At 38.4% G+C, this 17,875-nt stretch overlaps 1 protein-coding gene across 2 annotated transcripts in view; it reads right to left on the bottom strand.

The window, feature by feature from the left end:
- Positions 1-17,875, bottom strand: part of TMEM178A (transmembrane protein 178A) — a 52,260-nt gene that overhangs the window by 8,990 nt on the left and 25,395 nt on the right. For both annotated transcript variants that reach the window (XM_023216407.1, XM_023216406.2), the window contains exons 2-3: positions 4,502-4,615; positions 1,532-1,669 (exon numbers count right to left, since the gene is read on the bottom strand). In XM_023216407.1, the coding sequence (XP_023072175.1) occupies positions 1,532-1,637 (106 nt within the window). In that variant the 5' untranslated portion in view covers positions 1,638-1,669; positions 4,502-4,615. The remainder of the gene's footprint in view (positions 1-1,531; positions 1,670-4,501; positions 4,616-17,875) is intronic.

The following is a 17,875-nucleotide window of genomic DNA, read 5'->3' as shown; positions in this document are numbered from 1 at the left end:
AGGCAAGTGGAAATAAGCCTATTTAAAATGGCTCTCTATCTAGGGGAATATTCATTCTGTTGCTGAGTATAGTTTGTGAAACTGTTAATGCCCAGTTAATTTGGCATTCGCTAATCATTAATACAGGAGTTTTCTGTGAAGGAGGAGAAGAAAGGAAAGATTTCTTCCCTGAAGCTACCGTCGGTCAGTGTTAGCCATCGACTCAGCACCCAGCACCTGGCACCTTTTTAGACAAAACTACCCTTTAGCTGTTAGTCTAAAACATCCTAGCCCTGTCTCCACACCCCCACCCTTTCCAATCCCTTGTTTAAAAATCAAGTCACTCCTTTGCTTCCAACCTTCTAGGGGCATCTGTCACCCTTAGCTTCAAATCCAAGCTCTCCACCATGACCAACAAAGCCCTGAAGCTTTGGCCACTGCCCACCTCCCCCACCTCATGTGATACTATCCTGTCCCTCACTCCCTCCAGCCCCACTGGCCGCTTCTCTCCGGTTTGGCACTAATGGTTTCCTCAGTCTGCTGCGCTCTTCCCACCACCGGCTGCTTCTGAGGAATTAGCTCAGAAATCGCCACCTCAGCAAGATCTTCCCTGAGTCCCTATTTCACCCTGTTTCTTTTCTTCACAGCTTTTATCACCACCACAAATCATTGTTTATGTCTCTCCACAATAAAAATGAACAAGGATTTTGCCTGCCTTATTCATTGTGTGTCTTTAGCACTCACAGCAGTGCCTCATACATAGTAAGTTCTCAAAAGGTATCTGTGGAGTAAAATGAATGAGTGTTGTGTATGTAAAAGTGACACCATCACTAAAGCATGACCTTTGAATTGACATCCAGCCAGGGGATGGGTTGTGATGATCTATCCCCCTCTGTCTTTGAGGGCACCTCATAAGCAATGGCCCATGTTTGCCAAGAGTCCAGGCCAGGGCTGGGGGCACAGTATGAAATAAGGAACAGAAAACGGGGTGTGGTGGCTCACGCCTGTAATCCCAGCACTTTGGGAGGCTGAGGCGGGTGGATCACCTGAGGTCAGGAGTTCAAGACCAGCCTGGCCAGCATGGTGAAACACTACCAAAACTACAAAAATTAGCCAGGTGTGGTGGCAAATGGCTGTAGTCCCAGCTACTCAGGAGGCTGAGGCAGGAGAATCACTTGAACCCAGGAGACAGAGGTTGCGGTGGGTCAAGATCGCACCACTACACTTCAGCCTGGGTGACAGACAGAGTGAGACTCCATCTCAAAAAAAGAAAGAAGAGCAAAAAAACAGACTGGGCTCATTTTAGAGATTAAACCCAAGACACTTCCATCTAACCTACTAACAGGCCACAATGGGGATATGGAGGATGCATTTTTCACACTATTGTTTTCCTTAAATTCTGCATTTCCCAGCAAAACCAAAATGACCTTCTGGTTGCTTTTCTAACAGTGAAAACAAAATTAACAGGGAGATAACAAAGTGACACTAGCTAGCCGCATGCACAGCAGCCTTCACCTTGGCTGGGACAGACGGCCTGAGACGTGCAGCCTACCTGTCATGAGGAACAGGAGTCCAGCCACGTGCTGGGTCAAGCTCTCCTCCCAGAAGAAACTGACCGTGGCCACAATGCAGCCGCAGAGAAGGACGGCTACAGCCATGCCCAGGAAGCCAGCAGTGATTCTTCTTAAATCTAATCTCAAAATAGACACAGACATTCACAATCAGAATTCAGGAAAGTCATTGAGAATTAGAGAATTAGGGCTTTGTATACCTTGTGAAAATCAGTAAGTTATATGGACAGGCTTAGAGCCTACGGGGTGAGGAGGCTTAGGGAATACTCTTCCCAGGCATTCCATAAGAGGACTAATGGGGTGAAACCAATGGAGGGTCAGACTCTACCCTCTCTGAGTCCATGGAGAAGTCCACACCAAGTGGAGAATAGACTAGAGGACAAGCCCAGGATAGACCTGAGTAACAGATGTCAAATGACTTAAACCAAAAGTGAGGTGGGTTTGAGAAATATCTCTGTTAGCCTTAACAGAGCAATAGAAATGCAGGTTAACCAAAAACCACCTGTACCCCCAAAAACTATTGAAATTTTAAAAAGGAAAAAAAAAAAAAGAAATGTAGGTTACCCCATGGTAGTGGTTGTACTTAATCTGGCTTTGGAGAAAGAGCCTAAAAAAGCTATTGTGAAATAGGGTTTTATCTGATCACCACAGATGCCAATTATTTACTTCTTCATTTACATCTACTCCTGCCTATTTTCAAAAACGATTTGAGAAAGTGAAGGCAATTGTGGTGACTGGAACAGTGGTGCAAAGTGCACACAGGATACACGTGCTCATAAACACCCTTTCCTCTGAAACATCTGCTCATAAATGTCTTCTCCCCTAAAGCATAGATCCCACAACCTGGGCATCCATTTATCCAGGTGAAGGAGGTACTATTCCAATAGGATGAGTCTCCACTATACAGTGGCCCAACCGTCAAGTTTGGCCTATTGCAAAAACACAACTGTGATTACTGAGCCAGAAATCCAGCTCTTTCCCCACCTCCCTGGCAAAACCAAGAGGCAGGCTGACTACATGTACCTGGACACACATTGCCTCCAACTACTAAACCAGCACTTACCTTGCCTACCTTCCAGCCATTTTACCTTTTCTATTTTCTTCCTTGTTTTTAAAAAGATACTTTTTAATCTTTTTTATTTACCTTACAGCTCCATCTCAAAGGATTTTTTTAACAAATCTAACTTTAAAAATTGTTATCTAAATTTCAATCATCCTTCTTAAAACAACACATCCCAAGCATACATCTGCTGCCCCCAAGGCCAGGTAAGAGGTGTGGGCAAATGCACATGGATCATGCACACCTGTGTACACATGGGGCCAAGACAAGGTGCACATCACACTGTTTGAAGTGTGGGCTGCTCTGCTAAAGTGAAAGTGCCCATGCAGTCATCACTTTATTGTGTGGCTCCTGGGCATTAGGGGTGGCTTCATTGAGGATGGATTACAGTAGCTTCCAGTCTTGCTCTTAGCATCTTAGCCACAGAGAGACCATCCCTTTTTTAAAAGGGGATTTCTCATTTCCAGCTCAGAGCATCCAAATTAAAAGAGAGTATTTCTGCCTAGAAGAAGAAATGTGGACACCAATGAACAAGGGGCCAGCGGCAGTGATAATATAAAGATGCTGAGTTTAATGTTAAGGGTATAAGTAGTTTTTGAGACATCCACATCTGAGCAGGGGAAATGTAGTAATGGTTCAGTCACCATTATCTTACCACCTACCAAATTTTCTGTGGTTTGAGTAATAGTCTATTTTCTGCGACTCTGAAAAGGCACAAGGTTCAGATATAATCCACATGGGATTTGCATTAGTACCAGTCATGTTAAGCTTACACAGTAAATGTGCTACAGATCACCAAGTGTGACTTTCTTAGAAATAGACATGCATGCGACTGCTGAAAGCATCTTTCCATGAGAACTCCAAAAAGGATTAAAAGAAGAATCTTCAAATAGTGCTTGCTGGGCAATCACAGGCTACAAACTATTAAAGAGCTAAGGTTCTTTCTCAGGCTTCTGTGATGATCTTTTCTTCCCTGACCTGAGCCAATAACTACATAGCTCTCTGGAAAGATGATTAAGTCTTAAAGTTGCCCGTCATAATATGTATAATATTAGACCACTGCTCTGGCAATATCAGAAGAGCTTCCATTTATATGTTTGAGATTCAGAACAGAGCCTTTTAATCCTCAGAGAGACTGACTTACAGAATAAGACTGATTCGTTTTCTACAGTGACTTTGGCCACCAAACAAGATCCTGAAGTCCTCATTACTTATTTCATTGGAAAATGACAATGTCAATCTCTGATGGGGGCAAAGACCAAAAAAATCACCTTAGTTTTTTGTTTTGGGGAGCTATCTATCATCAGGCAGCTTAAATCAACAGTTTTTAGGTAAATATCAGCCCTCTTTAGTTTCACACTGCGTGATCCTTTCTAGAGTTTCACATTTTCCTGACAGTGAAAAAGAGTAGTTCCTTTCATTGAGATGTTGACACCCTCTGAGAAAATTATGACATACACTCATAAAGGTATTTTAGCAGAAATACAAAGGTTGGAGATAAACACAGTAGCTAAAATAAATATTGTATATACAAAACAAAAATAAGAGCCCTAACATATAATCTCCTTGGTTTACTAAGACAAGGGATACAGCAGGTCCTTACACCCAACAACTCGGCAAACAAAAGATTCAGTAGGCAGCTGTGTACAGATGCCACCAGGGCAGACTATCTCACAAGACCTCATACCAGGTTTCCACACATTTTATTTTTAAGCAAACTGTGTCCACAGCATAGGGAAATGATCCTCTGAGTCTCTGACTACATCTGATTGGGCCCAGAGGCTTACAGAGGATAAGAACTACATCCTGCTGTCTAGATGTGAGAGGGGTCGTCGGAATTTTGTTCAGAAAGACACCATTTCCTCTCTGAACCTGTCCTGGAAATACTTACGAAGCAGGTGCCACTCATCTTGCTGTATGGTCTTGGTTAAATTAAAAGGAATGTTTCGTAAGCGGATGGGCTGAGAAAAGTGGTACTTGATGGCCGTGCATCGCTGCGCAATACCTTGAAGGAAATAAGAAACGCGATTTACGAGTCTGCTTATTTGTAACAGAATTCTGAGACCTGAGGCATAATACTGTAACCTAACCTGGGTTGAATGGGAGATGAGATAAGAATCTCTTGATTCAGAGCAATAAAAACCTAAAACATAAAATAATGTTTAAAATCAGGTTTCATTTTTTAATGTATGAAATTGTATAAGGATCTATACTCCCCTAATTGTTTTCCGATATGGAGTTTGTTTTACCTAAACACAAAACTCCTCAAGGAGAAATGGCCTAAAAGTACACAGATGGTTCGGAAAATCAGCTTAGAATTTTAAATTAGCACAGATAAATCACATATCTGAATCTGATCCAGTCTCAAACTCTCAAACGGGTAGCCTCATGAAGTTCATTACGAAGTGTGTTATTTGGAAACCAGAAGACATTTTTCCATAAAGATAACCTTCCACATGGCTTAGGTGGTGATTATATCTCCAGACAACTCTCGAAAGCCTATTTAACCCTAGTGCAACTGATAGAATTCCTTAATAAAATTATACTGACCTGAATTCTAGATCTTGAGAAAAAGGGTAATACTGAAAGTAGAAACAAGAAAGAAAATAATTTTCCTCCCCTCTCTGGTTGTATGGCCAGCCCTAGGCACAATATTTTGACATGGGCAGGTATACACATTGGTTAATCTAGTAACTCTCTACCTCCTCACACTCACCTCACACACCCATGTTTTACTGCATAAATTAACATGGGTCCATTATTCTCTTCTCCTAAAGACTTCTGAATTTCTTGAAAAGTATCTACTCTGTCTTAAAATTTATAAAACTTATAAAATGTTCTTCTCTCACTTTAAATCATCTTGGCCAGTTGTTTGGATAAATGTAATCTGATTAAACTAATTTTTTAAAAAGCATGAGTGACTGTTAGTCCTTTAACACTGCAGGCTGTTTAAAAAAATCTTCATAGATACAAATAAATCTCTAATTGGTGGAATCTGAGTGTGTATAAAAGTGAAATTTTAAAAAGATTATACAGTGAAGGGAAGAGATTAATATTTGTGCACAATTTGCATCATGAACCTTAGTCCCTCCTGTGAATGTACCTACAGGATCATCTTCCCTAAGGAGTTTCTCAAATATTAGTGTACATAAGAATCACCTAGGTGACTTGTTAAAAATTTAAACTCCTGGACTCTACCCCAGATATACTGAATCAAAAGTTTTGAGACGGAGCCAGAAAGCTGAATTTTAACAAGCATCCCAAGTAATTCTGATGCAGGTAGTCTTTGAATCTCCCTTTGAGAAAAACTACCCAAACTATCTCTGATTTTTGGAAGCTTTTTTTTTTTTTTTATGAAACCACACATTTTCTCAAAATTCAAAGTTCTTTTTTTTTAATTTGTTTTGTCAGCATGAGCCCCATGGCAGTGGTTGTGAGGTCTAAGGCATTAAATGTAGCTGTTTACTTATAAGTTAGCTGTTTATAAGTCAGGAAATGCCTGTGCTTCCAAAGGGAAAACAATATAGTATAAGAACAATGACAGATAAAGGACCACAAACGTAGTAATAGCTTACATTTGTATTCTTCAGAACTATCATTCCATTTGAGACTGACCTTGAGGCTCTGTAAGCAGGAAGTGAAAGCTACGGCAGAGTTGAAGGCATACTCAACACGCACACAACAAACCCATTGGCAAAGACTGGAAGGTTTATTGGTTTTAGCAGGCTAAGAATATTTCCGTACAATAATTAGTTTACCACTAAGCTAATCAAGCAGAGACTTAAGGGCCCTCCTATGACAAAGAATACAGACTTCATAGGATTCATTCAGGAAAGCCACTAAAGAAACAACAGCAACAACAAGAAAAACAATAATCAACCCTAGAGAGGGACAAGAATCTCATTTCAGAGCTGCCATAGTACATTATTTCAAATTCCCAGTTTTCAACAAAAAAAGTACAAGAATGCAAAGAACAAGAAAAAAGAAGCAGTCTACAGGAGCTGTCACTGAGGGATCCCAAATATTGGACTTACTTTACAAAGATTTTAAATCAGCTATGTCAAATATGTTCAAAGAAGTAAAGAAAATCTATCCAAATAACTAAAGGAAAGGACAAGAGTGCTGTTTCACTAAATAGAGAATATTAGTAACATGACAGAAATATTCTTGAAAAGAAAAAAATAGAAATTCTGGAGTTGAAAAGTATAATAACTGAAAAGAAAAATGCATCAAAGAGGCTTAAAAGAAGTTTTGAGGAGGTAGAAAAAAAGCAACAAACTTGAAGACAGGTCCATTGAAATTATCCAATCTGAGAAAAATAAAGAAAAAAGAATGATTTTAAAAATGGTCAGGGCCTCAGAGACCTGTGAGGCACCATCACAAGCATAATGAGAGCTGCAGAAAGGAGGAGAGAAGGAAGATCAAAAAAGAATATTTGAAGAAATAATTGCCAACAACTTCCCAAATTTGATTAAAAACATGAATCTGCATTTCTAAAAAGTTCAAGGAACTACAAATAAGATAAATTCAGAGACCCACACCCAGATAGATCATAATCAAACTGTTGAAAGCCAAAGACAGAGAATCTTGAAAGCAGCAAGAAAAAAGCAAATTATCATATACACACAAAAAAATCTTTGAAACATGATCAGCTGATTTCTCATCAGAAATCATGGAGGCCAGAAGGGAATAGGATGACACATTCAAAACACAGAAATAAGAAGACTGTCAACCAAGAATCCTATATGCATCAAAGTTATCCTTCAGAAATGAAGAAAAAAAATAAAATATTCCCAGCTAAACAAAAACTGAGAGACCTGGCCTAAAAATAATCAGACCTGGCCTAAAACTAAATACTAAAGGGAGTCTTTCAGAGTGAAATGAAGGATAATAACTGAACACATATATAAAAAATAAAGAGCACATATAAAGTTTACAACATAGGTTACCATAAAAGACAGTATAAACGTACTTTTGTTCGCAAAATTTTTTCTCCTATCTGATTTAAAAGACATAAAGCAATAATTATAAATCTCTGTTGATCAGCATACAATGTATAAACATGTAATTTGTATGACAACAATAGTACAGCGGAGGGGAGTGGGGATGAAACTACATAGAAGCAAAGTTTTTATATACTATTGAAATTCAATTGGTATTAATCCAAACTAAATTAAGATGTCACTTGTAATCCACAGGGCAACAACTAAGAAAATAACAAAAGAAAATGTAGTAAATGAAACAATGACAACAAAAAGAATTAAAAAGCTATGTTAGAAAACATGTATTTGACACAAAAGAAAACATTAATGAAGAAACAGGAAAAAAATGCATATGTCATATAGAAAACAAATAGACAAATGGCATATATAAATCCTACCTTACCAAAAATTATACTAAATACAAATATACACTCCAATTAAAAAGGCAGAGATTGGCATTGTAGGTAAAACAACATAATCCAACTATATGATGTCTACAAGAGACACGGTTTAAATTCAAAGATACAAATAAGTTGAAATTTTAAAGGATGGAAAAAGATATACCATGAAAACTGTAACTGAAAGACAGATGAAATGGCTATACTAATATCAGACAAAACAGAATTTAAGACAAAAATTGTTACTAGAGAGAAAGAAAGATATTTTATAATGATAACTGGGTTTATCCATCAAGAAGATATAGTAATCATAAACATCTACTGATCAGTAGAGCCCCAAAATACATGCAGTACCAAAAACTGACACAATTGAAGGGAGAAACAGACAATTCAATAATAATAGTTGGAGGCATCAATACTTCTCTTTCAATAATAGTAAAACAACTAGACAGAAGATCAACAAAAAACAGAAGACTTGAACAACATTATAAACCAACTAGATACAAGAGACATCTATGAACACTCCATCCAATAACAGCAAAATACACATTCTTCTCAAGTGCACATAGAATATTCTCTAGGATAGACCATATGTAGGCAATAAAATAAATCTCAACAAATTTAAAAACATTAAAGTCATACAAAGTAAGTTCTCTCACTACAATGCAATGAAATTAGAAATAAATAATAAAATAAAATTTTGGAAATTCACAAATTTGTGGAAATTAAGTAATACACTCCTAAATAACCAATAAGGTAAAGAAGAAATCACTAGAGCAAATTAGAAAGCATTTTGAAATTAATAAAAACAAAATTACAACATACCAAAATTTATGTGATGCAGCTAAAGCAATGTTTTGAGGGAAATTTATAACTGTAAATGTCTACATTAAAAAAAGATCTCACCTGGCACAGTAGCTCATGCCTGTAATCCCAACACTAGAGAAACTGAGGTGGGAGTGTCACTTGAACCCAGGAGTTCAGGATCAGCCTGGGCAACACAGTGAGATCCTGTCTCTACAAAAAATAAACAAAATTAGCCAGGCATGATGGCATGCACCTGTAGTCCTAACTACTCAGGAGGCTGAGGTAGGAGGATTGCTTAAGCCCAGGAGATGTAGGCTGCAGTGAGCTGAGATTGCGCCATTGCACTCCAGCCAGTGGGACAGAGTGAGACTATCTCAAAACGAAAATAAAACCAAAAAGATCTCAAATCAGTATCCTAACTCTCCACCCTAAAGAACTAGAAAAAGAAGAGCACACTAAGGAAAGAGATTACAAAACTAGGGTGGAAATACATAAAATGAAGAATTAAAAATTGAGAAAGTAAACAAAACCAAAATTTGGCTATGCCCGTAATCCCAGCACTTTGGGAGGCTGAAGCAGATGGATCACTTGAGGCTAGCAGTTCAAGACCAGCCTGGCCAACAGAGGGAAAACGCATCTCTAATCTCTACTAAAAGTCCAAAAAATTAGCTGGGCATGGTGGCACATGTCTGTAATCCCAGCTACTCAGGAGGCTGAGGCACAAAGATTGTTGGAACCTGGGAGGCAGAGGTTGCAGTGAGCCAAGATGGCGCCACTGCACTCCAGCATGAGCAATGCAGCAAGATTTTGTCTCCAAAAAAACAAAACAACAACAACAACAAAAATCAGAAATGAAACAGAGGCTATTACTAACAATCTTAGAGAAATATAGAGAAGCTTAAGAGAACACAGTGAAAAATTACATGCCAACAATTAGATAAAACAGATAAAATGGCATATACCTAGAAATATAAAACTCCAAGACAATTGAGTCAAGAAGAAACAGAAAATCTGAACACATCTATAACAAGTAAAGAAACTGATTTAGTAATTAACTTAGTAAAAACTTGCCACAAAGAAAAGTCCATGACCAGATGGCTTCACTGGTAAATTTAACCAAATGTTTAAGGAAGAATTAACAATCCTTCATAGACTCTTCAAAACAACAACAACAACAACAAAAAAAAAAAAAAAAAAAAACAGAAAATGAAGGGACCTTCGTACTTCTTTCTATGAGGCCAGTAATTACCCTGATACAAAAAACCAAAGATACCACAAGAAAAGGAAAATACACACTATTCCTTATGAATAGATATGCAAAATTCCTCAGCAAAATATTAGCAAACTGAATTCAGCAACATTTGAAAAGGGTTGTACGTCATGATCCAGTGGGATTTATCTCAGGAATGCAAGATTGTTTCAACACATTAAAATCAATTAATACAACATACCATATCAACAGAATAAAGGTCAGAAACCACCTGATCATCTCAAAGATGCTGAAAAAGTATTTGACACAATGCATTCGCTACTCATCAACAACCCTGTGAGCTAAATATAAAAGGTATTATTGACTACACTAAATGAGTAAAAAAATCCGAAGCTCAGAGAGTTAAGTAACTAGCCTGAGGCTATTATTTAGTTGTAACCAAGCTTTAACATAAATGCTATTACCCAAACTTTATATATTAAATACTACTACTCAGAAAAGTTAGCAGTCCTTAGTTTTCTAGACATGCATCTTAATTTTGTGGACAGTTAAGCTAGAGTTACTAGATGTACTGTCAATTTGAAATAAAAAACAATCTTTCCAATTTAGCACCAACACATGCTCTTTTGGAAACAAAGTTGATTCTTAATTGAAGGAGATTGGATTGGCTACATGGCTGACTCAGTGGCTTCATCCTACCTGCCTCTCACAGACGCTGCTTAAATGCTGGAGAGAGGGTGTGAACTGGGGAGAAACTATTTTCTCAGACTCACAGGAGCTGGCCTTAGAACAGCTTCTGTGCCAGGGAAACGTGTGGTCCCTTTTAAATCACTGCAAATATACTCAAGACCCATCTCCTCCTCTGCTCCTTGCTTGTAATGGGCAGAATCCCAGTGGGCAAGAAGAGTAACAGGAAGGAGGTGGCAGCTGGCCCAGGGTTCTCCTGCTTCCTCTGCATGTGCCAGGAATGAGGTAAGTAGTGCACACATCACCAAATCGCCTTTCCTTCTCCATGGGGCTCTCAGGCTAAATTTAAAGTGCCAAGAATTCTGAAATGAGAAGAGAAAGAGGGTAGGGAAAATGATGAGGTCTGGGCTGACAGTAACAAGCAGAACTCAAGGACTCCAAAGAGTGGAGGTCTGGTAGCGAGCCCAGAGCTCCACAGCTGAGTTTGCAAGAAAATGTTCTATGGTCCAGGTGTTCCACTCCCTTGGAAGATGATTAGAGACTTCAGGCAGAATTAGAAGAGAAAGTGGGAATGAAAGACAGCTCAGCAGCAGTGTCAGAGATCTGCCATTAGCTGTTTTATGTCCTTGTTCTTAAACACTTGTTCCACTATCATAGCAGAAAGTCAGATAGATTTGAAGAGGAAAGCAATATTATTAAGGTTTGCCTCCCTATAGCACACACATTAAATTGACAAAATGAACCCACAAAAATCTTACAGGAAAAGACCTGTAGTTGCTTGACAGAACAAATCAAGCAACCAAAATCAAATTAGGTCTTTTTGATAAAAAGACAAGCATACACATATACATAGATGGTGGTAAAGATGGAAGTTCCATGCAGTGTTAGGGAATAATTTATACTGTTAAAATCCACAAGGAGGCATTAGATTCCAATTTTTTCAAAGTCATACATGCAAACTTTGAAATTAACTGGCTCTCTGGGTTTAGAGAGCAATGAATCTGGCTCTCTGAAAAGGAACACAAAAAGCATGAGCTCATAGCACCAGATGGCATCACACAATGGGGGGAAGAAACATGCAGAGGATTGAAAAGAACAAGTTGTGGTTTATATTTAGTGATTAATTAGCTTCTTAAAGGGCCAAGTAGAGCCACTTTAATGATGATATAAACCATAGAATAAGATATATAAGTATGTTGCACAGGGGGTTAGAAATGGAGATTTTGCCTGGTGAATTTCTGTTGCTTCCAATACTGAGTTCCAAGCTAAGTCAGAGAAACCCCTACTCAAGGTTAAATGAGGGAGAAACATGAAAGATGCTATAAACAGTCATCACTATCAATCAATAATGAGGCGGGCAGTATACATGATGGTTAAAGACCTTGCAGTCAGACAGACTTGGGTTTGAGTCCTAGTTGTGTGACTTGTGGCAAATTACTGAAGCTCGCTGAGCCTTGGTTCCCTCATCTGTAAAAGAGGGGAAATAATGGCAGACACCTGAGTTATGGTGAGGAATGAAAGAGGTAATTCAGGACTTAGCATAGGACGTGTGGCCCACTGTAAGCACTGGATAATGTCAGCCTTGGATTATGAGTTCTCTCTTGGCACTCGCCCAATTTGCCATACAGAACCACTGCCACACACCAGGAGTCTGCACCTTAAATGGTCATCAGAGATTAACCCAAATGTACAGAGAAATAACCAGACACGCAGCAACAGCTTCCTGAACAATGGCCCAACCAACAGCTCTCATGTTTCCTCTCCATTCTCGCCACTTCAGAGCAAGACTCCCATCACCTCACTCCTGAAGAATTTGCTAACTGACCTCCTTGCTCAACCCTCAACCTACCCTGCATGAGACTGCTAGATAAATCTGCTGTATGAAGTTTTGGGGCCTCTGGAGTCTCAGTTGTCCATCAGTAAAATGCAATATGAAAACCTTTAGCCGGGCGCGGTGGTGCACGCCTGTAATCCCAGCACTTTGGGAGGCCGAGGCGGGCGGATCACGAGGTCAGGAGATCTAGACCATCCTGGCTAACACGGTGAAACCCCGTCTCTACTGAAAATACAAAAAATTAGCTTGGCATGGTGGTACGCGCCTGTAGTCCCAGCTACTTGGGAGGCTGAGGCAGGAGAATGGCGTGAACCCGGGAGGCAGAGCTTGCAGTGAGCCGAGATCGTGCCACTGCACTCCAGCCTGGGCAACAAAGCGAGACTCTGTCTCAAAAAAAAAAAAAGAAAACCTTTAAGATGTTTGTTACATCTGCCTGCCTTTTACAGTATCATTAACTTAATATGTGGCTTTAAATTGATTATTATAAGCAAGAAACAGTTTCACTTGCTATGATATAATTATGTATTTGTTTTAAAATTATGTATTTATTTTAAAATAAAGTGTCTGATACACATAAGTACTATATAATTGTTTATTTAAATGTTTTAATGCTTTGCCATTGTGTCAACTTCCATACTGACAAACAGAAGATGCGAAAATCACACACAATCCCTCAGAACATAAGACTGGGGTTTTCATTGTCTGACTCTGTCCAGGAACATACAAGTAGGTTCCCCCTGAGTCAAATTCAGACTCTAGACCCCTATCGTCTATCCCCACCTCCAACTTCACTTACACTTACCTGTGACTGTTCCCAGGGGCTACTTCCCTCCCTCCCCAGACTGTCCCCTGGCAATATCATGGCCATCTCTGTGACCATCCTAGCCTATATCACTAACTTTAGAACAGCCCAAAAACCACTAATCCCTCCAGGCTCACTGCCTTTGAAAAGCCTTCCCCAAATACTGCAGACCACATAGCTCACTCTCTTTGCTCGCTCTATGTTGACGTTAGAGACTGAGCCTCACCATCTCACTCTTGATTACTCAGTCTTTGTCACTGCCTAATAGATCAGAAAGTCTGCCTCTTCATTAATGTCCTAAATTTCTAAAGCAGGGAGGCTGTGACTTTTTCTGGATATACAACATTTAAGAGATATGTGTGAAACAGTTGATGACAATAGCAGTATAACTAATGCTTAAGGTTCTCTAGCAGAAAGAGTTAATAATAGGCTATACCATCTCCTAAACATTTCAAAGGCAACTTGGAATTCTTCAGCTGGCCCTTGAGCAGAAAAATAAAGAATTATTTCCCCAGCACACGTCTCAATTTGAAAAGAAAAATCAATCATGGGGTCATAAGACAGGGTAGCAACCATGTTCTGGTCAGAGATTTAATTTCAGAGCAAAGCAGGGGCTAAAGCAGACAAAAGAAAATGCTTTCCTTATCACCTCCTGTATTGGGTATAAACAGTTAAACTTGTTAAAATAAATAAACTAAATACAGTAAGTTTAGGAGCTTAACACTGACTTTTAGAGCCTCAAATGGCTAAACCAGTCCCAAAGGCAAAGTTCTTGAGGACAAACTTTTCATCAAGTCTACAGAACTGAAAGGAAAAGTTCTTTTTTTTAATTAGTAAATCTAAGCAGCTCTGTCTGGTAGAAATATAATGCAAGTCGTAAGAATTTTAAATGTTCTAATGGTCATATTTAAAAATTGGTGAGATTAATTTTAATATTTTAAAATTTAACATGCAATCAATACTTTGAAAGTTGCTAATGAGATATTTTATATACTTTTTTCATACTAAGTCTTCAAAATCTAAATCTGATATTTTCTACTTATAGCACATCTCTTTTCAGACAAGCATCATTTCAAATGCTCAATAGTCTCATGTGGCTTCCATCCTAGAGAGGGGAGGTTACCAGATGAAAATGAGTAAGACTCCAACCAAAGTAAAAGCAACTGGGAGCAAGAATGTTTGATATAGAAAGGGCCTGAAAGGTGGGAGGTTATTCTTTGTTTAGATCTTCTATCTACCACATACTATATCTGGTTCTGCCATAATTGTTTCTTATTATTAATGGAGACTCAACTTCTTGGTAACTAAGAAATTTTTTCTGTGTTCACTCTATATTCTCTCTGGAGCAAGACAGGCTGGATTTGCATTTTGGCTTCACTATTCACTATCTGTGAGCCCCTGGCAAGCTATTTAACCTCTCTGAGCACCAATATGTAGACAATGACAGTTCATCTGTCTCAAAGGAGGATTAAATGAAATAATAATATAATATTATTAGTGTTAGCTTTAATTATTATTATTATTATTATTATTGCTACTTTATTTATCTGAACAAATCCAGGCAAGACTTAAAGGCAAGACTCAGGTGAATTCCTTGAACTGCAAACACATGATCTGTAGGGGCCAAAGAGGGAGAGTCTAACGACAGGTCACACAGATTCAACCCATTTCAGAGACAGTAAATATCATCACAGAAGTTAAAAAAAAAAGGTGGCTGAGGAGTAAACCAGAAATAATAGTGTTCAAAAAGGCATGATCTTGTGCAAAAGTGGAATCTGTCATTGGGTTAGACTGACCACTGGCTTGCTGAATTAATGTTTAAATCTCCTTTAATGTAGTTATTATATTGTATCTATAATAAAAAGTAATATAGTAGTAATAAAAGTAATAAAGCGGTCACACAATCTCATATTATTGTCAGGAGGATCAAATGAGATAATACATATAAACTGTCCTAACACAGTGCCTAGCCCATAATCGATGCTTAATAACTGTTAGTGTCCATCTAGTCCCTCTTCCCTCCCCCTTCACAGGCAGGACCCGTAAAGTGTGACCTAGGGACTATAGTATTTGTCATTTCATCCTCAGCTCCAGCATTTAGGAGAAAAAAAAAGTGGCCAACTATCAATCACTGTCTTTTTTCCTCCAATTTTTCTTATTGTGGTAAAATACATATAACATAAAATCTACCATCTTAACCATTTTTATTGTATATATTTAAGGTATAAAACTTGATGATTTAATATCTGTATATACTGTGAAATAATCACCACAATCAAGTTAATTAATATATCCATCACACCACATAGTTACCCTTTGTGAGTGTGTGTAGTGAGAACACTTAAGTTGCACCCTCTTAGCAAACTGCAAGTCTATAATACAGTATTGCTATCTATCCACCATGCTGTAAATAAATCTCCAGAATCTATGCATCTTGCATAGCCGAAACTTTGTACTCCTTGACCAACATCTATCTTCCCATTCCCCCTGCCCCTGGTTATCGCCATTCTATCCTCTGGTAACCACCATTCTATTCTCTGCTTTTATAAGTCTGAATATTTTAGATTCCACATATAAGTGAGATCATGCAGTATCTGTCTTTCTGTAACCGGCTAATTTCACTTAGCATGTCTTCCAGGTTCATTCATGTCACATATGACAGCATTTCCTTCTTTTTAAGGATGAATAATATTCTATTATATACATATATATGTATATGTATATATTTTTTAGCCAAGAAGCAACATAAATAATATTCCATTATATATGTATATATGTTTTAGCCAAGAAGCAACCTAAAGGTCTATCTACAGAAGAATGGATAAAGGAAATTTTTTATGTATACATATATAAAACATTTATATAGATAAATTAAACATTTTCTTTATCTTTTCATCTGTAAATGGACCTTTAGGTTACTTCTTGGCTATTGTGAATATTTGGCTACTGTGAATAATGCTGTAAAGAATATGGGAGTGTAGACATTTATTCGAGATCCGGATTTTAATCCCCTTGGATAAATACCCAGAAGTGGGATAGCCAGGTCATATGTTAGTTTTAGTTTTAATTTTTTAAGGAACCTCCGTATTGTTTTCTATAATGGTTGTACCAATTTATATTCCCACTAACAGTGTACCAGGGTTCTCTTTTCTCCATATACTTGCCAACACTTTTGTTTTGTTTTGTTTTAACAACAGGCACTCCAACAAGTATTCTTAGTTGCCAGGTTTTTTTTCTTTCAGCACTTTGAATATATTGCCCCATGCTTTCCTGGCCTGCAGGAGTCTACTAAGAAATCCATTGGTAGTCTTATAAGGATTCCCTTCTACGTAATGAGTTGATTCCCTTTCGCTGCTTTCAAAATTCTCTTTGTCTTTGACTTTCAACAGTTAGATTATGATATGTCTCAGTGAAGATCTCTTGATGTTCAGCCTATTAAGGGTTCTTTGAGCATTGTGGATCTGGATGTTCACTGCTCTCCTCAGATTGGGGAAGTTTTCTGTCACTATTTCTTTAAATAAGATTTCTGTCCCTTTCTTCTTTCTTTGCTCCTTCTGGAATTTTGTCTGATACTCTCCCATATGTCACAGATACATTTTTCACTTTTTCATTCTTTTGTTTGTTTCTCCTTCTTACTGAATCACTTCAATTGATCTGTTTTCAAGTTCACTGATTCTTTCTTCTGTTTGAGTCTGCTATTGAGGCTCTCTATAGAATTTTCAGTTTAGCCACTGTATCTTCAGCTTCATAATTTCTGTTTGGTTCTTTGTATGATTTTTATCTCTACTGAACTTACCATTTTGTTCAGTATTGTATTACTGATTTCATTTAGTTGTCTCTGTTCTCTTGTAGTTTACCGAGCTTCTTTAAGACAACTATTTTGAATTCTCTATCAGGCAATTCATAGATATTCACCTCTTTGGGGCCAACTACTGGGACTTTATTTTTTTCCTTTATTAGTGTTAAGTTTCCTTGATGCTTCACTTTCCTTGAAGGCTTGTGTTGCTGTTTTCACATTTGAAGAAGCAGTCTCCTCCTCCTGTCTTTACTGACTGGTATAGGGAGAGAATGATGTTCATATCTATGGACACACCTGCCCCACTTCTTTCATCCCCTCTTGCAGGCAGTGGGGGGCATCTTAGTATTGTTGGCCTTCTCTCAATTCCACTTTAGGGCACTGGCCTTTGCTTAATCAACACTTCAGGGCACTGCCCTTTATTTTCCCCAGGGCAGTGTCCTGTAGTGTTCACATTTGTACACCTTCTCTGCATCCCAGAGTTGAGCTAGGTGGTGATATTCACGTGCTGTCTGAAACAGCATGTACACACCATCTCAGAAGCTTGTGTACACCATCTTTTGCGGGGGCACATGACAGCCAGTTGTGGGGGGCACATGACTGCAGGTGAGGCATCCCATGGGGCTCATGGGTGAGCCCCTTGGTGGAGTTCACAGGCAGTTAATAGGATCTATGGCCATATTTTGAGATCTATGCAATGGTTTTTGTTAGCTCCTGCCTCTTTTCCCTGCTCCTAGTGTCCCCTGGAC

Source organism: Piliocolobus tephrosceles, chromosome 15 (assembly GCF_002776525.5).
Source record: "Piliocolobus tephrosceles isolate RC106 chromosome 15, ASM277652v3, whole genome shotgun sequence".
Taxonomy (NCBI): Eukaryota; Metazoa; Chordata; class Mammalia; order Primates; family Cercopithecidae; genus Piliocolobus; species Piliocolobus tephrosceles.
Note: the sequence above shows the minus strand (reverse complement) of the source record. Positions and strands in the feature narration are given on the sequence as shown.